Here is a 26704-nt window from a genome sequence, read left to right on the forward strand (position 1 = left end):
TCTACCTGGCCTACCTGGTGTGTGCCAGACGGCTTGGCTTGGGGTTTACAAATAATAAATGTCCTTTTGAATTGGCATTAGAATGTTTTTAAAGCACTATATAGGCTCCAAATGGCCGGCTGAACATACATTACACAATATTTCTCCTTAGTAAGATTCATAATCCAGATTATCACTGTACATTAATTTTAAGAACAACCAAGGACCTTGGAACAACAAAAACAGGAAGGGTATCAATTTGAGATTGTCTCCCTAGCCTGTTTTTTTTTTACACAATAGTACGGCTTTTCAAGCCGTTCTGTGAAAAATCATTTATACCAGCTTGACAGGGCTTTGGTAGGGAAAATGTTACATTTGGATGCTATTATTATAAGCGTTATAACATTTACGTCCAGTACACTTCTGCCTGATTTGCGAAAGTAAGTTTTTGTAATCTCGTGGAAGTTTAACAACACTATTCTGTGATAGTAATGGCCTTGAGTTAGCCTATAAGTCTAAATATTTAAAAAAAATCTCCACAACCCTTCCGGCGTGTGATTGAAAAAAGTGGATCTACCAAACTTTATGTTATTCCTTGGTTGTAAATCAAGTTACAAATTATTTCCTTGACACGGGATTTGGAGAATCACTGCAATACACATACAGCATTTGTGTTCCAGACAGCCATGTCTGAACACCATTCATAGTCCACAGGGTGCCAGGTAGCACCTCACTTGGCCCTGTGGCTCCCCTCCTGAAAAGTTTTCACACTAGGTGGAGAGGGGGCAATTATGAAACAATAGGGAACATCTGGAAAATTCAGGGTCAAAGGTTGTATCCATGTGTTGCTAAGGGGGACAACGCCCACTTCGCTGGGGGTCTTGAAATGGTCTTAACCATACTGAGCACAAAAATCTTTAATTTCATTAATTAACACATGACGCCCCGTGAAAATGGGACAGGTGAGGGCAAAATCACAAAATGGCTGCAACAGAAGCGTGTGCTCTGATCAAGTATATCGAGATAAAGGGATGTCTCCTAAGGAGGTCAATGAAGACATGGTGAAGACACTTGGTAATGACTCCCCTTCTTATTCAACTATAAAGAAGTGGGTTACTAGCTACAAGCGTGGCAAGGAGAGCACGGAAGATGGACACAGGTCAGTATAAGCACTAAAATCAGCACCACGGACAATCCAGTTGAGGTCATTCATCACATGGTAGTGAATGACAGATGTGAGACTGTCCAACATGTTTTGTAGGACATCCTGGGGATGAGCAAACTGTCTGCAAAGTGGGTGTATAGAATGTTTTCTGAACACCAGAAGTTAAACAGGCTGGACATTTCAAGGAACGAATTCAGTCCAATCCTTGCAATTACCTCAAAACATTTGTCACCCAAGATGAGCTGGGTTCACCACTTTCACCCTGAATCAAAACAGCAGAGCAAACAATGGATGAAGGAAGTTTCCCGGCCCCCCAAGAAGTTTTAGCGAGTTTCATCTGTTTTCTGGGACAGTAAGGGAGTAATGATTGAATATCTACGTAGGGGTAAAAGCATCAATGGGGAGTACTATTCAACAGAATTTTTTTTCATGGTACACCTCGAAGTGTGGGCGTGTCTCTTACTGACTGTAAACAGTACTGGGCCTTGCGTTAATTAGCTGATACAGTATACATAATTTATGCAGATGCAGGAAAACAATATTTTTCCTTCATTTGTTAAGAGCTGATATAGAATTTTGATGTGATGGCATTGGCTTCTAGCCTGTTCTTGCCTGACCTGGCCATGCCAGTCCATGCATTGCATGGCATGGCCTGGAATTGCATCACCGTGATCACATGACGTATGAATGGTTTCTGAATTGGTTCTGAATCAATGTACCAAATGGCATAATGCCTACCATTCCAACCAACGTGCCAAGTTGTGTTTTCATGTTTTGTAACTGGTCTCTATACACAGCCTTTGGCTGGGAAAAAAATCAATCATATAAACACAAACCCACCCTGGGTGTTGGTACAAGCTGCTCTGCCAGATGGTGAAAGTCCAGTTCTCTCAGGTGCTGCTGCAGGGCGGGAAGTGTGGCCTCCTCATCTTCCTTCTCTCTCCACCGCACCAGGGTCTGGTACACCTGCTCATGAACGTCGTCTGGAGCAGAAGCCTGCCAGAACAAGTTGTCAAATATCATATTTCCAAAAATTGAATCCTTAATAACTGTTATGTTACACAAGAACTACAACAAAGACTATTTTTCTGACGCTTAGATGCCAAGTATATCCTGCATACTATTATTTAATATGTACAAAAATACCTAGTACCAAAGTATTTAGGTGCACAAGTGCACCCACAGAAAATAATTGGGTGCACAGCTCCAATTTTGAGTGCACTAAGGTGCACGTGCACCCAGTATTTCCAGCCCTGTTTAACACTCATTCTCATTCAAATGTACAAAATGCTGTCGCCACTCTTTATAACTAGATATGAGCCAAATTACGGACATTATTTCTTTCTTCACTTTCCCACTACACCTACCATGTTTCACGAAAAATGTACAAATCTAATCGCTGAACAAAATGTTTAATTAAGGGTTAATGACCCGCACCGAGATGAATATGGTGTGATAAAGCCTTGTCAGTTGCTATAACCAAAGAATGAAGCAACCAAGTGAGCGCAGCGAACGAGGTGGCTTTATTCGGTAGTTATAGCAACAGTACTGACAAGGCTTTATCACACCATATTCACCGAGAAAGGACAGGCCATTAACGCTATTATCATATAGCTTACACGATAGCCTATCCAAACTGATGCAGTTACTGTAAATGACACAATGTAAAATTTAACCGTTGCACATGCTGAATAGAACATATTTCCATCTGGAGTCACCTGAGGTCACTGGGTAGAGTTCACGTTCTATCTGATTCAGTTCTACATGTATCTGGGTCACAGGCAGGGAACCTGGTGTTCTTATGGGAGTCACCCGAGGTCATTGGAACACAACTTGTTATTTTTGGATTTTTTAGAACTAGAGCCGTGTTCTATTGGGTCACTTGAGGTCATATGCGGGTGATTATTGGGTTGTTTAATGTATGGATTGGGATGAATAAATACCCGATTTTGACTCTATTTGTGACATTACGGCGTCATAAGGAATGTGGAATGGAGCCTTCTGATTGGTCAACGTCACTTGGCTATATGATAATATACAATAATGACTGTAACCTCAGTCTGTTACGTAACCGTTGTTTATTACCATCAATGTTAGTTTCTTCACCTGGTATATAAAAGTTAACTAGTTTTTAAATGCCCGTACTATGCTCCTTTGCTCCTAAAAGATGAAGCTAAATACAGTTAGCGTAGATCTTTTCAAAGAAAAAAAAAAGAAAAAAGTCCATTCTGTAACCTGACCGTTGCCAGTAACAGAAGTTACACCTGTGGCGGAAAAGACCTACCAAGGAATCAAATTTCCTTTTCCTGTGCACCATAAACATAATTAATGAAAAGAAAGTTGATATATGCATCGAAAGGAAAATAACCCTCAATGTCATCATCAGACTCAAATGTTCTTACTACTCATCTTTGAGATTTTGCTTCCAAAGTTAACTACACATCTTCACGTGTTTGATATGTGTGACTGTACAATGTATGTGACATTATATGGTGGGCGTACAGAAGTACTTCCATCTGATACTGATGCCTAAACTAATGACTTTTGAGGTCATGAATACAAGCTTTATCATACATCCAGCTCATTCTGATGTTCCAGTGTTTTGCTGCACAAAAATGCAGTTTTAATATATTCATCATCATTAATACTCCAAAGAGGTGGAGCAAAGTTTTTTTTTAATATAATATTAAAGTCCATAAAATTTCGGTAACTTCCTATGACAATTAACATGTCATTTTTTGGCAATCATTAATTAGCTTTGTCCTAAAAATTAAAACAGTTCATCAATTTTACGACCGTCATCCTAAAAATCACCACTCTGTACAATTTTAATGAGAATGAGCCTAAAGCTAAAAAAAAACTAGGGTTAGATTCTAATTCCTCTCCAGTTCTTAGTTACGAAATGACCCCTGATCTCACCTTGATGGCGTCTATGGCCCTTTTGCTGAGCCCTAGGCTCCGGGCAAGCGGTTTCCACTGGGTTTGCGTCACCTTCACGGACAGACGGTTAAAAGCCTGAAGAATTTTCTCATCTGAACAAGGAAAATATAGCGTTATCGGGGTTTGTTCAATGTTTATTTATCCAATATATAAGTTACGGGTTACACTATAGTAAGTAGTGTATAAAGTCCAGTGGTTAGCGTTCCTGCCACTGGACTAGGATGGGACATTAGCTGTGGTCCACTGTGTTCATTGTGCTTGTCAAAATTAGTCTAGGCCTGGTAATTTCCCCGGTACAATGAACCAGTCCTGTAAATACTGTACATAGTGTCTGTCTTCTTTGTCTCAACTAGTTAGAAGATTTCTAAGCTCTTCAATGAGCTAAAACTAGATCAAGATTACCTTCACTAAAAGCAAAGAAGTCATTGTGCAATCCTGTCTGTTCAGATGGAAATAAAATTATTAAAGTTTTTGTGGCAATGTTCATGTCACGATCTTCACAAAATTTCTAGTCGGCTGTTCCATCAATCAACATATGGCAGTCTGTTGCACTTGGGTGGGTCAAGTTTAAAATTTTCCTACTTTCAGTACTGACAGTGCCTGTGTGGAAGGGTCCCACATATGCAAATTAATGGCATTTTCTCTGAATAAATGCTTCTATAAAAGGAATGAAATACATCACTGCATCAAAGCAAAAGGAAAAACATCAGAGCCTTGTTGTGTCTCTTTATATTTATCTGCCATCCATGTTCTGTCATGGCAACAGACATCTTTGCCCATTTACGGCATGTTGATCTGTGACTGTCAGAGGGAAAGAATGTTCTCTTTTCCGAAAACTAATGCGCACATTGATGTCATCCATAGAAATTACTTGCTGTGGCCTTAGGAGAAGAAGAAAAAGTTCAGTTCATCCTTCTCGTGACACCATGTACTGTCTCCTCAATTTCCTGTCATGGATGACAGAGGACAGTAAATAGGAGAAACATAATGAGGAAAAAAATATTTCAGTCCATACCCTGCTATGGTATCATATAATACAATGTATGATGGACTGAAATAAACATTTAGTAAGAATTATGTAACATTGCAGGATGCCATGATAGACCCTGATCTGATAGCCAAATCCCCCCCTAGTTAAAAGTAGACCAAAATATAGTTACAAGTCAACAGATGGCAGTGCAATGATATTCAGCCCAAAGAAAAAATAATAATCTTACGCCCTTGCTATAGAAAGTGACAAGGGTTTGTGGAATAGCCTGCCAGGCCTGGCTACCTGGCTTGGCCCCCACTCATATCCTCATGAAAGATAGGACATCCAAGCAGCTTCGCCCTCTAGCAGAATGCATGGAAATTAAGGCCAATACACTGGTATATACGGGTATCCATTACACACATTAAGAAATCTACAGGGAAAGTAGAAATAAACTGATCAAAATATTTGTTTCTGAGCCCCAGGTTATTAAACAGTAACTGTTACAGTAATAGGCAGTAGGTTGTGAGCCATGTTACATGTATATGTTGCTGTAATGTTTTGACATGTCTTGTCAGCAACAGGGCTTGTTTGGCTGTTCAACCCTCACAGCAAGGGCAGCCTAACTAACTAGCTAGTTAGTTAGGCTGCCCTTGCTGTGAGGGTTGAACAGCCAAACTAATAAATAGATAAATAACAGTAACAGGGAACTAAGACCCCGTTCACATTCAAAAAATGTATCTGGATTGACGGGGATCATAAATTCATCAATCCGGATTGACCTGTGCGTTCACACTGCTTTTGGCCGATCGGGATTGTATCGTGCTTTGCGCTCAGAAATGGATTGAGGTGTCCCGTGATTAGAGCCCGCCATCTTGAATGCACTGGAGCCGCTGCAACTCTGCCTTCAATTTTGCCAAAGAAAGGAACTCAGGAAGTTTGGAATCTTAGTGGAAATATAGAGAACACCTCTTTGAACAATTGTTTGGGTGGTCAAGACAGTTTCTGTTGTGTGAAGGCTGATATTTTGCGGGTTGTAACATTCACTAAAAAGACTGGGATTCCACTGGCTATTCCACTTGTGAGTAACGTTAGTAACTTGGGGGAAAACACTGTGTGTTTCCTATTCAAACTTGATTGGCAATATATCCATTATCACACAAGGTCCTTGTCTAATGATGATACATGTAATTTAATGCACATTAAACCCGATCGGTTGTGGTCTTTGTGGTACATCTTGAATCCAAGTTGGAAGCCAATCCACTTTGCGTTCACACTCGCACTCACGTCCAATCCCGATCCATTTTTTAAAATGTGAATGGCATCTAAGAGTGCGCACAGGCCAAAGTGTGTCCCTTTCATCAGAATATGGTGACCATTTGGCTGTCAGTGGCCTCAAAAATTGTACCTTCTATGCTCAAACTGACATTCGATTTTCATGATATTACATTAAATTTTGTGAAGTGCACTCGAAGTGAGTCACCTTGGGGTTACCTTGACCTCACATAACATCTAAATGTGAATCGGAAATGCACAAGTCATTGAAGAATACATCAGTGACAAATACCGTCTATAGAATACAAAATAATAATTTCTTAAACATCTATTTCTTAATCACCAAAAATTTTCTTTGTATTGGGACAAAAAATTACATAAAAATTACAGAAAGATTTCTGTTGGTTAAACGTTGTATGACTATTCTCCATACAAGGAACAGATCCCATGTCAAAATGAAGAGGTGGGTCATATACATGTAAATAAATAATATATATAGAATACAACACATACATTCCGTATCGCCCGAGGTACCAGCCCGACCGCACGTCGGAGGGAGATCCGATCCGCGGGAGGGCTGGGACCGAGGGTGATGCGGAATACACCGTGTTGTATTTTATTTATGTCATACCCACCCAAGAAAACACGCCTTTCAATGCGAAATGAGCAAAAATTTGATGTCCCTAAACCCCCAAAATGCAACAACGTCAATTCCAACGTCCGAATTTTGTATTCGAATTTTCAAAAGCGGTGCAAGCGGTTAGGGCGAAACGCATTCGAATCTTTCTTTGGAACATTTGGAAGCCCCGGGCCGTACGCGTTCAGAACCCCCGGGCTGGGGGGCACTCCTCATATTTTGGGTATACAAATTTGCTGCTCAGATCATTTATACTCATTTTAGTTAGTACTTTCTCTGAAAGGACTGCACATGTCTTACAGACAACAATCACCCACACAGAAGATGCAGAACTTAAGACAAGTAACAAATTACATGTAGTCCCGGTAGACTGTTGACCACAGCTGCAGGAGGTAACTCTTGGTGTTCTGATGGCGTCTTTATCAGCGGGGCCCGAGTAGAATTTAAGTCAGAGTCAAATATTATTCTTAATCGAATTCAGGACGGGCCAAAAAATAGCCCAGTAGCCACAGGGCGTCCCACGGGGCCACGTAGGGGTCACGCCCAAAAGTGCCAAAAAAACAACCTGAGAAGTACTCGCCAGAGTCCCTTTTTCCAATTGGGACCAAAGCTTCACTGTTACTGTTTATTATCCTTGTCTAATCAAAACTTCAAAATTAATATCTACATATACTCTAGTCTAGATCAGTTATTTCAGATCTACTTTCCCTGTAGATTTCTTGCTGTGTGACTGTAAGGATTACCCATATGTAGAAGTGTAATGGCTGTAATTTCTATGCATTCTGCTATAGGGTGCAGCTGTTTGGATGTCTTAACTTTCGTGAGGATACCAATGTCAAGGTAGTCTGACGTGCTAGCCAGGCCAGGTAGACAGGCAAGGCAACAAGGCCTGACAGGCATCCAGGTTTCTCCATAAACCCAAAGCGACAAAAAAAAAGAAAAGAAAAAAGCCAGTTCCCAACCAAATAATGGTCTACCAATCATGACTCACTGACCTTTCTCAGCCTCCTCCTTCAGGAAGTCCATGATGGCACCAGTCCCTTGTTTACACACGTCCTGTGGAGGGTATTTCAGGGGGTTTCCAGAAACATCCAAGTACTTCAGCTTATCTGCTCGGTGAAGGGCGGTTGGGAGCCTGGTGATGTTGTTATTACTTATGTCCAGTTTCTCCAAGGCAGGCAGTTCACACAGGACTTCTGGGAATGTGTCGAACTTATTGTTCCGGAGTTGGACCACACTCAGGCTGTGCTGGTTTTTAATGGTGCTCGGCAGGTTTCTGAGGAGGTTATTTTCCAATGAAAACAACCACAGGTGCTGTAAGGTTCCCACTTCATCCGGGACAGTGTCGAACTTGCGTCTGCCGTGTTGTCCAGCATACAGTTCCTCCAGTGTCTTCAGCTGCAGCACCTGTCTGGGGAACTCTTCAAACTGACAATCGTTAGCACTAAAAGTCTTCAGCCTGTTGAGTCGTGTGATGTCATCGGGGAGACTTTGAATGGGGTTCCGACTGACAACTAACACCTCAAGGTTGGACAGAGAACAAACCCCTAGTGGAACCTTTGTCAGCTGATTACCATGAATGTACAGTTCTCTCAATTTCTGCAGCTTTTCCACACCATCAGGTAGGGTGGAAAGTTTGTTGTTACTGACATCCAACACCTCAAGGTCGGAGAGAGAACAAACCTCTGCTGGAACCTCTGTCAGCTGATTATCATCAATGCCCAGTTCTCTCAATTCCTGCAGGTTTTCCACACCAGGAGGTAAGGTGGAAAGTCTGTTGTTTCTGACATCCAACACCTCAAGGTTGGACAGAGAACAAACCCCTGGTGGAACCTCTTTAAGCTGATTACCATTAATGTTCAGTACTCTCAATTTCTGCAGCTTTTCCACACCAGGAGGTAAGGTGGAAAGCTTGTTGCTTTTGATACTCAACACCTCAAGGTTGGACAGAGAACAAACCTCTGCTGGAACCTCTTTCAGCTGATTATCATAAATATACAGGTGTGTCAATTTCTGCAAGGACCCGATCGTCTGTGGCAAACTTGTCAGCTTGTTGCCGTGAGCATCCAATCGGTAAAGTTTCTGCAGACGGTCGATCGCTTCCGGGATGCTGGTGAGTTCGTTGTTGGACACGTCTAGAACCTCCAGGTCAGTGATGTCAAACACCTCCTCCGGGATGGACGTCAGACCCCGGTTACTCAGGTCAAGTTTAAGGCGACTGTTGACGGTCTGCAGATGGAGGTTAAATTTGGATTGTGAAACATTATGAGCATAACATAGTTCCCAATGGCGCACACATTTTTGGCAGGATGGAACACATGGAAACAGTGAATTTCAGAAGTTTAACCCATGTAAGAACATGCACTGTGATACATTGTACACACAGATACATATAGAATACAACACAGTGTATTTCATATCGCCTGAGGAACCAGCCCAACCATGGGAAAATTACTGAATCAGATGCATTGGCATAAACCTTTCTCCCCTTTAGGGGGGCTGGTAGTACGTGCTGGTAATAATCCAGTTGTTAGACAAGGTCATTACCAGGTTAATCAATCCTACACTACAAGCTGCGCCTAGTCAGGAAAGGAAAGGTTGTCTGGCATCCCCAAGTTGCTCCGGATCTCCCCATCTTCTGCAGTCTCTGTTATACTAAACTTATAGGAACACAACTTGGCAGGGTGGCTGGCATCCACTTCTAGTCTGTGTCTTAAGCACAAAGCTTACAGGCGTGCACATGGAGTATACTGGAACCTGTAAGTAACAGTAGGTGCTTCTTGGATCTCCGCTGTCTCTTTTGGTGGGTGACTTGATCGTACTCTGTTGCAATCTTGTTGGCGCTGATGTTGCAGGGCGTCATCAAAGATTGTTCTCCTTGAATTTGTGGACTTTCAAGATCATGGTAGTATCTGCTTGCCTATGGTAACCAAGCCATGTTCCACATGAATCCATATCAAGACAAAGTCAAGGACTAATTGTCGTCAAAGGCATATGTGGAAGGTCTGGTCCAGCATAAGGCCCCTCTGAAATGTGCCCGCTATTCACGCTCTCCATGTGCCTCATGTGTGGGAGACAGTGAATAATGGCCATTTTCCCTGCTATACTAACTCATCCAAAGTCAAGGTGTCATGGGTGATGGCTGTAGTCGTGGAAAATACAAGTAAAAATGTGGCCAGCCCACTTCTCGGATTACTCTATCATGATACGCCAAAAAGCAGTTACTCAAGCAACTGGGTATGATTTTGAAAACGTCAGACGTTTCAGCTAGCATCCACTAGCTTTCGTCAGTGACTGAGAGACCAGAGGGGAAATGCAGGTTTATAAGCACAACCTATTGATTGATATGCAAATAAAGTGAAGACAAATTTTTGGAAGTCGAAAATGGAACAAAAGTCAGACAAGTCAAGACAAGATAATGCAAATTAGTAAGAATGCTCCTGTTATACAGAACAGGAGCTTAAGTGTTGTCTGTCCTCGGGGCTGGGAGTGCCAAATCCCAAGTGCCGGAAAGATCGACTCGTAGCCCCCCTTCCCTGTTGAGGGTGGGGTTGTACATTCTTTCATATATTGCCTCTTTAACACCCCGTTCCCACCAGCGTGTTTCGCGGTCTAAGATATCCGTGGACTCGAGTTTGAAAGAGTGACTCCTTGAGTAACTGCTTTTTGGCGTATCGTATTACCTGGATGTCTAACCTTCATTGACATACTCTATCATGACTTTGTGATTTCCTTGAAAGGCTGCTGCTGAGCTTCTTACCTCGAGGCTGGGGTTTGCTGTCAGGAAATACTGGAGGTTGACATGAGGAGGATGCCTATCATGCAGGTTGTGCTGGACGTGCAGTATGTACTGATGGCCTGTTCCGCGGTTGTGGATCTCGGCAAATGTTTTTAAAATGTGTAAGAGTTGCTGTACATGGTGGAAGGCTCGCACTTCATGAAGTGTTGAGTAACTGTTGTCAGATGGGTTGTTAGCAGTGACGTAAGCTTTCTGTTGGCTTTTATTGCAGCCAATTTGAAAGTTGGGCACATGGACCTCTGAGATGGTTGACCTACGACATTGCCTTTGTGTAGAAAGGTGGGGAGGGGGGTACACAATGCTTCTGTTGTTCCGATTGCAACAGCTTGCGTTCCCAGGTCAGCCTTCGGCCACTCAATCCATCTTAAGACGTCCAAACTTTCGTTGTTTAGTTGCACGGTCAGTCTATCAGCAGGCGTTTAGTGCCACTTGCCATCTTCGCTTGGAGACAGACGTGCTGCTGGTCTCACCAATTTCTTGCCAGCTCCGTACATAATGTTAGACTCTTGGCTAGGCTTCGTTTCCAAAGATTTCAGGGGCCCTTCTCCCTCCTGCTGCACGCCCGCTGGTGGCTGACAAGTCCGATGCGTGACCGGCATACTCGGCCACAGTGGCTGCAGGTAAATGACGGGTCCGGTGTAGGAGCTGTGACGGTGCGGTTCTTCCCCTTACTGCGTTTCTCTTCGAGGGCAGTTCTGCGTCTCCTCTCGAAGGCAGAGACTGAGTCATGAACTGTATGTCGCTAGGCAGCTCGGTCAGTGGCAAGAGCTGACCACTGACGGTGCTGGATGTTGCACGAAGACAGAGATTTCTTTAGACTGCCCTTAAATCTCTTGGTGCTCCTCTGTTCCGGTGCCCGGTAGAGACTTCGCCGTAGAGGACAATCTTGGGCAAATGATGGTCCTCCATTCTAGAGACGTGCCCTGCCCAGCGCAACTGTGTCTTCAGCAACATGGCCTCGATGCTGAGGATCCCCGCTCGCTCCAGCACCTCAACATTTGTGACGTAATCACTCCAGTGGATGTAGAGGATGGAACAGAGACAACGCTGGTGGAAACGTTCTAGAAGACGTAGGTGGTGTCTGTAGGACTGGTAACCCACGACTCAGAACCATACAGAAGGGTAGTCAGTACCATGGCTTTGTAGACAGTGACTTTGGTGTCTTTTTTCAGATGCCTGCTCTTCCAGACTCGGCTGGGAAGTCTTCCAAAGGCTCTGTTTGCCTTTGCGAGTCTGTTGTCAACTCCCTTGTCAATCTTTGCGTCAGATGTGATGGTGCTCCCCAGGTAAGTGAACTGATGTACAGCCTTCAGTGGTTTCTCACCAATCTTGATGCAGGGTGGGCGGTACTTCTTTCGGGGGGCAGGCTGGTGAAGAACCTCAGTCTTCTTCAGGCTAACTTCGAGACCGAAGAGTTCGGATGCCTCTGCAAAGCAAGATGTTACACGCTGCATGGCGAACTTGGTGTGGGCTACAAGAGCAGCATCGTCAGCAAAGAGTAGCTCCCGGATGAGTTGCTCTAGGGTCTTGGTGTGGGCCTGGAGGCGCTTGCATCACAGAGGACTGTCTTCTCGCATGTGCAGACAAGTCTGCGGAAGTATACTTCATTTCAACATACTGGCCTGATTATCAAGGTCTCGCACCAGGAAAAGTGGCTACTAGCCTCCCATGAAAGTACTAGTACTGCAGGGGGCCCATGGGTGTCCCTCAACTCTCACAAAAATCCTACAAGCACTCTGCGATATTCAGCGACTCGTCAGTATCCCCCTGAGCATGCCCTGCTCCACTTGCACGCTGCATGCTACGTCCCTGTAAGTGTTCCGGGTCCGCACGCTACATGTAGGGCTATCACCCAATGGCCGGGCAAAAACAATTCAACAACATTATAGGGATGTTTAAAAAATATGCATTTACAAAATGCAATTATATATCAAAACTGCTATGGTGAAAATAAAATATCATGCATCATCATGGACATAATGGCACACCACATGCCTAATAACACATATTATGTAGAGAACAATGAGTTTTTGCTGCAAACATGCACCCATACGTTAAACATGGGGACGAAACATCTGGTTCCCAACCACATGTCTACCTGAAGGTTTCTCCCACCCCCCCCCCCCCCGCTATTAAAAACAATTTGCGGCCAGTCCAAAAAGCCTGATAAATGTAGGGGTGCTTCTGAAATATTAACATTGACCACAAAAAGGGCTACGGCAAAAATACAAATGCGTGCATCATCACAGGTATGCCCACAGACGGCATATAAAATTACATGCTGATTAAACAAAGGGAACCATGTGTTTTACCTGCAAACATGGAAAACCAACTACCCGGAAGACCTCCTTCAAGGAGTAAGCCTATCTTGGGGTGCATCTTTCAGCCTGAATGACATGCGGTGGGATACACACATCAATAAATATTATAATATACATTACTAACACAGACAGATTGGGTGTTACTATAGGAGTACTAACCTGCCTCACTGCCCAGTGAAGGTCAAGGCTACATGTTACAAAGCACTAGTATGGCCTCACCTTAAATACACTTGCAACAGTGTGGGATTCCCACACTACAAGTACCGGGCCCAGGTGCTAGCGGGGGTACAATGCAGAGCAGCTTCTATGACAGTCAACGACTATAGACAGACAACCAGCATTACATAAATGCTGGAAAGTCTGAACTGGCCGCACTTGTCTGTCAGGAGGCAAGATGCCAACTTAATTTATATCATCCTACCCTGGGTATCCATGCCAGGTGCTCGGCCAGCTGGTCAAAGCCCAGTTCTCTCAGGTGCTGCTCCAGGGCGGGAAGTGTGGCCGCCTCACCTGCCTTCTCTTTCCAATGCACCAGGGTCTGGTACACCTGGTCAGGAATGTTGTCTGGGGCGGAAGTCTGAATAACAGATGACAAAGTTCCAATTGAAATCACGTTTTAGCAGCTCTTTCCATATACTAGTAGAGGGATAAATCTCTTTGAGTACTCAAGCGAACAATTGAGATCTCATCACAAAGGACAAGACCAAAAGAGAGCTGGGAGAGGTCTGTCCCCATTAGAAGAGACTCCAAAGAGGACTGCTGTAGATTCCTTCTTGACACCTAAGGCTGGACCCCCTCAGATACCATCAATTGTTTTTGAACAATAGATAATTAAATGGGGATAAGCGTCTAACCCTAACAATGACATAAAAACAACAACTTGGCAGCCATGTTTTTACCTTCACAGGTAATTTTTAAAGAGACTTTTCAAACAATGGGAAATTTACGTTTTGGGAAAACAGTCGTAAAAAAGAAACTTGTAAGAGACTGCAAGAGATCTGAGATAGTATTTGGTAGAATGCCTAATCCAAAGAGAACTGCAGAGTACTCAATTGTCCGCTAGAGTACTCAGAGAGATTTATCCCTCTACTAGGTTACCACTCTTCATATAATATATAATATGAAGAGTGGTTTATGTGATAATGTTATTATTACCTTCCCCAAGAAGGTTATGTTTTCAGCAGCATTTGTCAGTTTGTCTGTGAACAGCATAACTCAAGAAGATTTATTATGCATTGTCATGGAACTTGGTAGGTGGGTAGGTCTACATGAGACCTATTAATGATTAAATTTTGGGCCCCGTGGTGGCTTTTGTTGGTACTGCAGCAGAACTTCCGGTTTTGATATCTTGTGTACTGAACATGCTATGGTCACGAATTTTGGGTGGTAGATAGGTCTTGGGTTAGGAAAGAACTGACATGAGTTTGCCCCCCCCCCCCTTGTGGCTTGTTCTGGAACTGCAGGAGCATTACTTGAAAAATTTTCGAAAGAGGATAACTCAATCAGGTTGACATGTATGCAAATCAGGAGCTAATTTGCATAATTAATGAGGAAATTCTATAAATCTGCTTCATTCGATGATAGGACTATGAAACACATGTGACATGTACTTACGTCTAGAACATGTAATTGAGAACGAGAAAAACATCTGAGGATATAGATTATGTAAAATTAATGAAGACCTAAGTTGCATAATTAATGGGAAATTGTTATAATTTCACAGTTGTAACTGCTGGAAATTTCAAATTACCTCATTTGCATAATTTGTGAGGAAGTGCTAGAATAGCCTTTTTTGTTAAGATACTGTCATTGGACGATGGACGAACATCACTGTCATTGGGTGGAGAACATGATCAACTAATATAAACCATGCAAATGAGGCTCTTATTTGCGAAATCAATTATTAAGATATCATTGCATTGTATAATTCATCAACCAGAAGGGTTAACATCATTTGGCGATGGTATGAGATCGTGGAACTCTTGTTTATTGCATGTACTACACACAATTATTCTGAGCAAGGTATCTAACTATTACCAAGGAGTTGGTTACAAGTCATGTGGTATATTTTGAATTACTAGAATAATTATTACTATAATAATATTACACATTCAACAATTTGCAAGTATGTTACATCAAATGGCAATTATAAATACTGGGCAATTCAGATTCAAAATTAAACCCTTGTCCTGCGGGACCAATATATATATATATATAATATTTTATATGGGTTGCACATACAGTACCATCTATATATAATAGCAAACTGTATATGTATAATTTGGGGCATTTCTTGTGCAACGCATCACACCGTAGTGAAATGCAAAGAATGCGGAAGTAACTACGCCAACGCGGGGCAAAAAAAGTCAAGGGTCTGTGACCTGATTAAGACTTCAAATTATTTGAAAATATTGTGCAAAAATTGCCAGCAGGACAAGGGTTAAAAGATTATCACACTGCATTGGCATCTGTGCATACATGTAAAGTCTCCATCTCCTTGTCGTTGAGTAGGCTTCGGGCAATTGGTTTCCACTGGGTCCGCTTCACCTTTGAAGACAGACACTCGAAGACATGAAAAATCTCTGGCTCTGTATAAAAAAAATTTTAAAATCTTTATTGGATTGAGGTGTTCAAAAATTCATTCTTTCCTATAGAACTATTGCAGAGTGGAACTCGCTGTCACGAAGTACAGTAGGGGCATTGTCATTAATAATAGATAGCTGATCATGACTAAACAATGTTTAGCAAGGCTCGAAATAATGCCATTAGGTGCATGTGCACCTTAGTGCTTCACAGGTTTGGAGCTGTGCACCCAATTTTTGTCTCTGGGTGCACCAAAATATTCTGTCTATTAGGTTTATGTAATGTAAAGATGTTAGAAAAAAAAGTACAGTGGTATACAGCACACCTTAGTATGTTCAGAGTAACACAGCATATCCATGTCACCAGTCGCGGGCTATATACAGATACAGAGGCTGGTGTGTTACGCCGAAGGGCGGTTATACCACAGGCGCTAGGCCACCGAGTTTTTGTTGAGATCTAACAATACATTGTTTTGTAAACCATTAGAATCCTTATTATTGTTTCGCGTATGTTAGAACATACAGTGTGTCTACTCATTCAGCCCGTTGTCATCACAATACAGTTGTCCGTTGAAATATTCCCGAGAATCATACAGTCACATAACACATAACACCGTGAACACGGCCCGTTGAAAGATTCCCGAGAATGATACGTACACTGAACACGGTCACAAACTGATGAGGATTCCAAAGAACCATACGAACAGATACCGAAGTCTCCCGAAGATTGCCGAGAGCCAAACAGCGACTTCCGAACGCTTCAGCTTGGTTAGGTACTTAGTACTAGTATACACTAGGTGCGAAATGCCATTTCAAAAGACCCTATTTTCTGCGAAATGCCACAAGGAAAATAAAAGTCTTGATACTATCTATAATCAATGGGTAACTAAGTATCCATGTAAACTTTTTGGGGGATATGATACCATATTTTAAAGAAGATATGAAGCATTTTGTAAAGTCCAATTTCCGGCGAACTGCGTTACCAGGTCGCTGCTGTACAGGTCAATGACATCATCGCTAGCCAATCAGACGCACGATAGGCCCACATTTCCCGCGCGGTTCTAAAATATAAACGCACACAACTGGCTACATTACCCGACAAGAGTCTTGACATGCTATATGTAAATGTACTGTCAGGCTACTCTAAACACGTCCACCAACCCCACCGACATGTTTTCAGTTCTACATATGTCTCCCAGGCACGAGATTTGGAAAGTGTAGTTGTGCCAAATATCTCTAAAATGTACTATATCGTTGCTTTCTGAGTCTGGGGAGGCAGGGACTTCACACCGAACGTGATTCTAAGTCACATTTTTGCTGCCACCCCAGTTGGTAACGCAGTTCACGGGTAGGTGTTTCCTACCCTGTCATCTTTTTGAAGTTATCACCGCTAGCGCTAGCCCCGGCTTGGGGTTCTATCGAGTCGAGCAGCGGTTTTGCGAACGCATTCGAGTTTGCGAAACCTGTTCTATTCCCGTCGGCCTTTGCGCTATCTAATCTCCTAACCATGAACGCCGATGTAACAGCTGAGTAATGAGTGTGCTTTTTATTGTATGATTCAGCGGACCAAGTACCAGCAGTATGTATTATATATGTATGGTTGTATTGTACGTAGAATTCTAGGTAAGTTTTTCAACGGACCGTGTTCACGGTGTTCCATGTATGTGATGAGTGTATGATTCTCGGGAATCTTTCGACGGACAGTGTTCACGGTGTTATGTGCATGACTCTTCGGATCCTTTCAACGGACCGTGTTCATAGTGTTTGTGTTCAGTGTATGATTATCAGGAATCTTGTACGGAGTGCACAGTATACTGTACGTATGTTCATAAAACAAAGCAACAGCGATCTCTCAACAAAAACTCGGTGGCCTATCGCCCATGGTTATACCGGCTATACAGATACAGAAGCTGGTGTGTTACGCCAAAGGGCGGTTATACCGGGTATACAGAATGCTGATACAGAAGCTGGTATGTTACGCTGAAGGGCGGTTATACCGGCTATACAGATACAGAGGTTGGTGTGTTACGCCAAAGGGCGGTTATACCGGCTATACAAATACAGAGGCTGGTGTGTTACGCCAAAGGGCGGTTATACTGGCTAATATACAGATACAGAGGCTGGTGTGTTACGCCGAGGGGCGGTTATACCGGCTATACAGATACAGAAGCTGGTGTGTTACGCCGAAGGGCGGTTATACCGGCTATACAGATACAGAAGCTGGTGTGTTACGCCGAAAGGCGGTTATACCGGCTATACTGATACAGAAGCTGGAGTGTTACGCCGAGGGGCGTTTATACCGGCTATATACATGTATACAGATACAGAAGCTGGAGTGTTATGCCAAAGGGCAGTTATACCGGCTATACAGATACAGAGGCTGGCATGGTGTGTTATGCCAAAGGGCGGTTATACCGGCTATACAGAAACAGAAGCTGGTATGTTATGCCAAAGGGTGGTTATACCGGCTATATATACAGATACAGAAGCTGGTGTGTTGCGCAGAAGAGCAGTTGTACCGCCTATACCGATACAGGAGCTGGTTTGTTATGCCAAAGGGCAGTTACACCGGCTATACCGATACAGAAGCTGTTGTGTTATGCCAAAGGGCGGTTATACCGGCTATACCGATACAGAAGCTGTTGTGTTATGCCAAAGGGCGGTTATACCGGCTATACCGATACAGAAGCTGTTGTGTTATGCCAAAGGGCGGTTATACCGGCTATACCGATACAGAAGCTGTTGTGTTATGCCAAAGGGCCGTTCTACTCATGCAGAAAAATATCACCGTACATGTTCAGAGGTCATTAAGGGTTCACTACCAATATATTATCGTTGAATGTAGTCATATTTGCATCCTGGCTAATGTTGTGGGTGCCAAAGACATTGCAGATATCTCTCAGGGCCACGTTGAATTGGTATTGACCTTCACTGACATTACTGTATATTTTAGTTGACCTAGATTCCAACACCACATGTTTGTCCCTGATTCTAGGTCATGCTAGATAATAGATGAAAGCATTAAAGGCCATCAGAGAATGTTTACCTCATTTCTTATGTAAATTTAGTCCTGACTTACATAATGTGCTTCTCATGTTACTAGTAATCTTCAGCTAAGGCACCTACCTGCCAAAATCAATGCAAATTTTAAACCATTCACCTGTTCTCTGGCTATCAGCATGCAAACTTCAAAATGAAAAGGCCCACTGCAGTTTAAAACAAGCTGATATAGAGGGGCCCAAACTTCCACCATGTCTTCATCCATGCCTCAAAAGCCATTAACCACAAAAAAATCCTGACCAACGTACTTGCCAAACAATGGGCACTTCTAGCACACAAAAACTTTCGCCCTCCTGCAGAATTGTTGTAGCTCAATGAAAACAAAGTCGTCTTTATTAATTCCAGTTTCACACAAGTCATATATATGCTGTATCATGTATACGTCAATGGATGTCAGGGGCTAGTGAAGACAGGCAGTTATGGATATTAAATACATGTAAGGCCACAGCAAGAAATTTTTATGGATGACTTCAGTGCGCGCATTAAATTTCGCTAGATTGCGGAAAAAAATTTACTATTTCATATTTAAATAACATAGCAAGTCTCCCTCTAACCTCGTACATCGTACACCCTCACCCCACCCTCTGTACAAAGTTAGCTTACTACATCCCCCCACCCATTGCTTAAACATAGCGAGTCTCTCTCAATAATAAATAACTTCGTACATCGTACACCCGCACCCCATTGATGTGACCAAGACTGCTGAAGTCTTGTGACTTCTTGTGTGTAGAGTTCTAACTTGTATCTCACTGGCCAATTCCTGCACAAGCCGCTTGTCATCAGCTTAGGACCATAACCATACATATATGTAGCTGCCAAGAAGCCAATCAATACAGTACCTTAGCATACAGGGGATGACGTTTAAGATTTAAAAAAAACATACAGGGTCTGTACTGAGCAAACACATTTTACGAAACACACAGAAGAAAACATTATATAAACAGGAGTTTCTTCAGTTATGTAACAGACTATACTATCCACTGTCACCATTTTTTAAATTATTATAAACCCAATCATGACTCACTGACCTTTCTCAGCCTGCTGCTTCATGAACGTCATGATGGCGCCAGTCCCTTGTTTACACACGTCCTGTGGAGGGTATGTCAGGGGGTTGTTAGAAACATCCAAGTGCTTCAGTTTGTCTGCTCGGTGAAGGGCGGTTGGGAGCCTGGTGATGTTGTTTTTCTTTATGTACAGTTTCTTCATGGCAGGCAGTTCACACAGGACTTCTGGGAATGTGTCGAACTTGTTGTTCCAGAGGTAGACCTCCCGTAGGTTGTGCAGGTGACTCATGGTGCTTGGCAGGGTTCTGAGTAGGTTACGGTCCAAATGCAAGAGCCTCAGGTTTTGTAATTTTTCCCATTCTTCTGGGACATTGACAAACTTGCAGCCCCATGCATACAGTTTCTCCAGTGTGTTCAGCTCCAGCACCTGTCTGGGGAACTCTTCAAACTGACAGTCGGGGACACCTAGAGTCTTCAGCCTGGTGAGTCGTGTGACGTCATCGGGGAGACGTCGGATCGGGTTTGAACCAACAATTAACAGTTCAAGGTTGGACAGAGAACAAACCCCTGGTGGAAGCTCTGTCAGCTTATTTTTACAGATGTACAGTTTTCTCAATTTCTGCAGCTTTTCCACATGATCAGGTAGGGTGGAAAGTCTGTTGTTACTGACATTCAACACCTCAAGGTTGGACAGAGAACAAACCTCTGCTGGAACCTCTTTAAGCTGATTATCATAAATGTTCAGCACTCTCAATTCCTGCAGCTTTTCCACACCATGAGGTAGGGTGGAAAGTTTGTTGTTACCGACATTCAACACCTTAAGGTTGGACAGAGAACAAACCTCTGCTGGAACCTCTTTCAGCTGATTATCATAAATGTACAGGAGTGTCAATTTCTGCAGCTTTTTAACACCAGGAGGTAGGGTGGAAAGTTTGTTGTTGCCAACATTCAACACCTCCAAGTTGGACAGAGAACAAACCTTTGGTGAAATTTCTGTCAGCTGATTGTCATATATGTACAGGTGTGTCAATCTCTGCAATGAACCGATTGCTTCTGGCAAACTTCTCAACTTGTTGCTGTCAGCGTCCAAACGCCAAAGTTTCTGTAGACGGCCGATCGCTTCCGGGATGCTGGTGAGTTTGTTGTTGGACACATCTAGAATCTCCAGGTTAGTGATATGAAACACCTCCTCCGGGATGGACGTCAGACCCTGGTTACTCAGGTCAAGTTTAAGGCGACCGTTGACCGTCTGAGGCTGGAGGTTCAGACCTGCCGCCATGTTGGATCTTTCCTTCTGTGTAGTGAAACAGTGAGCATATTAAGATGGTTTCCAAGAACATCAAGTTCTTTTATAGATGGAATCACACAGAAACATTCACAAAGTCATATAAGAACATGTACAGACACACTTAGTAAATGTTGATATCAGCAAAGAAATAGCACCATTCTATTATTAATCTCGCATTTACTTATTTAGGGGCTACTAACATGATAGTGATTTTTAAAAATGTTGAAACACATTTTAATGGTTTCCACACAAGGTACAATATACAACTGTAACAACAACTAAATATATTGCTAACCTTGTGGTAGAAATTGCAGCTGCAGGTCCCTGGTACATTGTACATGTTACATTTTAGTTTGTTATTCATTATCATTCTATAGTCTCCAACAGACTTGGAGGCTGAATATAGGTCTAAAATAAGGATATAATGAACATGTATGCGTGGCTTCAAGGTCATCAACCTCATTATGTACAAAGGACGTTTGTAATATGATTGTAACAGTTACAGTAACTTTCTGAACAACCCACCTTTAGCAAGAAAAGAACGGACAATTAAAGCATGAAGGAAAAAGGGACGCAGGGGAAAGACAAACTTCCAAGGGGCGGCTCTTGAGAAGGGTTCAAAAGACTTTAAAATCATGTTTCTGGATACGTTTTGTCAATTTATAACTTTATCAAGTTGGATAGTTGTTTGTCAATTGGTTATCTATTTGGATTTCCTAAAACTGACTTTGATCTCTGGTATGCATCCCATGGAACCCATACTTAAGATTCAAAAATGGTGCCCCAAAAAAAGTTGGTGGCTCTTACGAAATCCAGGCATGATCTTGAAAATAAGTTTTGTAATCTGTGAGTGGACTGTTGTTCACCTAAATTTTCCTCTTGCTTTCAGTACACAGTTCTTACTGAAGTCAGTGTACGACCTCCTCCCCACCCCCGTAAATCTCAAGAGATGGGGAAAGGAAACTGATGAAAAGTACAAGCTCTGTGGTAAACGAGGAACATTGAGCCAAGTACTAACAACCGATCGCGCTGGGCGTACTCTAGTAGTGAGTGACATGCACAGATGTACAATCATGTGGTTGTTCCGTCACTTTAGGACAAGGGAGATTCCGGACTGTAATGTGTTGGAGTGAATAGGTTTATGATGCTTTGATGCTGGCGACTTTCTGCAGATCCTAATGCTGAGTGGTGTATGGACCCTTTCTAGCAAATGGATACTGCCTGGCCAATTTGATACTGTCATTTGCCACCCTTAGAATCTGCTTGAAGATACCGTACACTCGCTGGCTGTTTATTTGGGGGGGGGGGGCCACTGAGTGTAAGGAGCCAAATTGGACGGCACCCATGCTACTGTATCTCTGGAACCACTTGAGCTCCCCAATGTAGCCTGAACCACCCATGTACACTCACACTGTTCTGCAAAGATTCTGCCTTTCCTGGTGCCTACTCTCATCTGCCGAATAAACATACCCCCCGGAATAAATGTACCCCCCGGACAAATCTTCAAAATCAAATAAACATACCCCCGGAATAAACGTACCCCCCGGAAAATTACCAAAATTGACGGGTAACCTGTGTCTCTTGTACTAAAATGCACCCTTACTGATATATGCACAAATCTTTAACTGTTATTTGCAATTAGGAATTTAAATAGACAAAAAAAAGAGCATTTAATATTTTGTATTTTGATAAGCACCACCCATGACAATAGAACATTCAGACGAATTTATGCACGCGGTGATTGCAAAAACCGGCCCGAAAATGACAAGTTTCTCGCTACAATATGCGTTTATAAACGTCTTCACGTCGATGATTTGTCAATTTTTTTCACACGAAGTTGAAAAAAATTACTGGTTTTCAAAAAATTAATAAACGTACTGTGCAAAATAAGAACGTACTGGGTGGATGTTTGGGCCCAAAAAAATAAACGTACCCGTATGTTTATTTGGCAGATGAGAGTAATCTGCTCACTCAGACTAGTTTGAACCCCAATTATCCACTGCACTGAGGCAGCTTGGACAAGACCACACCCTACAGTAATTTATTACTGCCGCGCTCAGAATAGTTCAGGCGGTCTGAACCGGTTCAAGCCGGTCTGCAATTATAGACCGTTCCAGATCGAATGCATTGAATCCCCTGTTCTATTTCGAAAATCTCCGTCAAACTCAGCGCGGGAAATCTAAAAGCAGCAAACTGAGTTGATGTCTGCTTGCTAGTCTACAAGGAGTCTTTATCAATTGATAAAGACTCCTGTTTTACCGGTGAAACTGAATTTGACATCAGAGGAAACTTCAAGTTGATTAAAGCAGGATTAAAGACATTCTATTATTCTTGCAGTTGTTTATAATGAACTACAAAGCCCTTTATAATTTGCACCCTCCCTCATGATTCCCCGTGAGTTTTTTTTTCTCATTTTGTTTTTTCCCTGAGCATCTGTGATGTATGCAACAAAATGCAGTAGAAATCCTGTCACAGATAAACATTCTCTGCATAACACATGCATCGGCTGTTAGTCAGCAACCGGGCACTCTTGTCCACCTACCGTGTGATGTTATGCGGCCAATCCCGCGTCTGTATTGAGTGATATTGATATTGAGTGATGTTGTTGTAAAATGACTTGGAGACAGGTATGTTGACGGTGTATTGATGAGAACTGGAAGAGAACCTAGTGGCACGCTGAAAGGTTCTAAGCGGCGGAACAAGAAGTGCAAGTTCTCCTGAACATCGACCGTGGAAGTATCTGTATCTTTATATATTACAACACAAAATGGACAGAATGGTTCAATTCTTTAACTGCAAAATATTTGACCTTTGATTTGACTTTTGAGATACGCCCCTTTTGACAAAACAAAGGGGGCCTTCAAGTACTGTAAAGTGGGGTATTTTTGATCATGACAGTTTGGGATTTTCTTCTGCGATGCGGCTTCACCACTACTCCATTTCAACACAGCTTATTTTTAGTAGGACCAAGGCATCAACCACCACACAATGTGCAGGAAATGTGTTTTCACAACAAATGTTACTGGGTCCAAAATAGCATTTCCTCCTCAGTGGGGACCGGCCACACTGACTCTTAGAGTGCAAGGGATTTGGTTCCAACAGAAAAGTGCTTCTTATTAAAAACAGCACATTAATAAGGACACACTAGAATTCTTAAATATACTACCTTTTAAGTGGAAGATTACTGAGACTCAACTTTAACGCTAGAACTGTGTGTACCGGGAGAGTAACTTGACACCACCTCCGGTCAAGGCTACTCTCTCACTTAGTCCTAATATTAGCATAACCCAAGGTAATAGTAATGAGTGTCACTTATATCTCAACCTATATAGCAAGTTAAGATTACAGAACAAGATTCTCCACACTGATCAGAGTAAAGGACACAGGCTGTGCTAGTACAGCAGGTACAGATTTAACGTGCTGAAAAATTGTGTCTGTCCTTTTTAACAAGCGCACAGTACACGACATACACAATCTTTTCTCACAACCGGCAAGTCAGGCAAGCGACAAGAGGACAGGATTCAAACCCTAAATGACCCTCGTGTCCAGAAGAATGGTTCCTAACCACTGCAGCACACTAACAGAGAGTTAAGAAAATGTGACAGACCTTTTTCTGAAGTCTTCGTTGAGACCGTCGTGGGTTCTGTACCTCTCTGGTCGCCGCTCAAAATGGCTACGCCCAGAAAGTTGCCCGACAACCTCGACTCTCGCTGATCAAGTATGCAAAACACACCACCTACCTGTGTGTAGCCTGGAGGTGCCTCGCAATTCACTTCAGCCAAGTTAACCCAAGTATAACTGATTGATAGCTCACATTGTTTGGAAGCTTCAAATAAAAATATCTAATTTTGCAAAATAGAAGAAAAATCGCTCTTTGGCTAATAATTTCGTTTATCGCTGGTAATTTCACTGTGACCAAAATTCGCCGATTCCTGTCGCAACACACACACACACACACACAATTATACATACATGTACATGTACACACACACACACACAAAATTATACACATACATGTACACACACACACACACACACACACACAAAATTATACACATACATGTACACACACACACACACACACAAAATTATACAGTCACATACATGTACACACACACACACACACACACACAATTATACATGTACACATATATGTACACACACACACACACAATTATACACATACATGTACACACACACACACAAAATTATACACATACATGTACACACACAAATTATACACATACATGTACACACACACACACAAAACACACGCACACTCACACACACACAGACACACACACATACACACTCACACACACACAGACACACACACACACACACACACATACACAGACACATTATATACATTCATACACACACATACGTACACACTCACAGCCCATATTCACAGACACATAAACACGCGCGCACGCACACACACACACACTTACAGCACACACACAAACAAAAATGCTCAGAAACATAACCTTCTCAATCTGGCAAAGCATCATCCATACATGTAGCTATTAATGAAACACTTTGAAAGTCATAATGCTGACACTGACTGGATCTAGAGCCAGCATTGATTCAGAAGTCATTAGATTTAGAGTACATTCGAGATAGAGTTCTCACCACCTTGTGCTTCGACCATGACTGAAGACATACACAGAGAACTGTGGCCACTCTGTTGAACCTGGAGAGAATTACAAGGAAGAACTACATGTAAGATTATACAAGACTTAGTAACTAACACTTCTTTTTTTTTAACGGTGTCGCTCAATGCAAGGCCAATTATTTTTGGCCACTTCTCGGCATAGAGCTAGAGGTACCTTAAGTGAGTATAATGTAGTTATGTCAGGAGATGGCAGTGGACCTTTGTTTTGTCTCAGGCTTTGTGGATTGTAGTCGGACAGAAAGCAGCTGTTTGGAAGAGAGTTCCATAATTTTGCAGTCCGGGGAAAGAAGCTGTTGTTGTAAAATGACAAGGAGACAGGTATGTTAACGGTGTATTGATGAGAACTGGAAGAGAACATAGTGGCACGCTGAAAGATTCTGAGCGGCGGAACAAGAAGTGCAAGTTCTGAATTGAACATCGACCGTGAACATCACTTACATGTAGATAACAATCCAAATAAAACACACATCTCAATGTGAAATGTGCCAGACAGTCTGAAAATTTGTTCTACCTAGCCTGTGAATGACTGTGGCCGCCATGCATCAGAACGGGATGCCCGCAGATGATTGACTGATTGACTGAAACAAAAAATTGTACAGTAACAAGTTACTAACAACATCAATAACATCCAAATCCGGTATTCAAATTTTCAAAAGCAGCTCACTGGAAACGTGTTCCAATTAATGAATGGCACATTTGGAATCCTGTGTGATAACCCTTATAACCCAGTGTGATATGGCTAGTTATCACATGGGCCAAAAATCAAAATACTTGCATTGAATATCATTGTGGCCCTGGTATGACAAAAAAATTATTTAAAAAAACTGTATATAGGGCTCCAATTACCACTTGTACATACACCACTCTATGTTGAGCTATGTAAGCGTGCCACACAATTACTTCTCAAATTGTATTATGTGATTTGATTACTTTTTGTAAATTGTCTTCAGTTGTCATTTTATTGGTATGGCGGCTTTGAAAAGGTGTTTCATGTCAGAAACACCTG

General features: G+C 42.4%; 1 protein-coding gene across 1 annotated transcript; it reads right to left on the minus strand.

Annotated features, from left to right (window-relative positions):
• Positions 1-1700: 1700 nt before the first annotated feature.
• On the minus strand, positions 1701-21011 carry LOC109477180. Its single transcript, XM_019778251.1, has 9 exons — positions 19757-21011; positions 15565-15674; positions 13508-13663; positions 11899-12303; positions 8817-9195; positions 7962-8651; positions 4064-4176; positions 1985-2140; positions 1701-1796 (listed from the first exon to the last, which is right to left on the minus strand). The coding sequence occupies exons 1-9, from the start codon at positions 21009-21011 to the stop codon at positions 1701-1703; spliced, it is 3360 nt and encodes a 1119-aa protein (XP_019633810.1).
• Between the last annotated feature and the right edge of the window lie 5693 nt (positions 21012-26704).

The sequence above is a fragment of the Branchiostoma belcheri genome, unplaced genomic scaffold (genome assembly GCF_001625305.1).
Source record: "Branchiostoma belcheri isolate BF01 breed outbred unplaced genomic scaffold, Haploidv18h27 scaffold105, whole genome shotgun sequence".
Lineage (NCBI taxonomy): Eukaryota > Metazoa > Chordata > Leptocardii > Amphioxiformes > Branchiostomatidae > Branchiostoma > Branchiostoma belcheri.

Bases quoted from the DNA above. Each gene is read 5' to 3' on its own strand.
- LOC109477180 (XM_019778251.1), bottom strand. From the start codon at position 21,011: ATGGCGGCAGGTCTGAACCTCCAGCCTCAGACGGTCAACGGTCGCCTT. The intron at 13,664-15,564 runs GTATGCACAGAT...TCTGTTATTCAG, and splicing joins AGGAGATGGAGACTTTACAT to ACTTCCGCCCCAGACAACAT. The intron at 8,652-8,816 runs GTAATCAGCTTA...AGGTTCCAGCAG, and splicing joins GAGAGTACTGAACATTAATG to AGGTTTGTTCTCTCTCCGAC.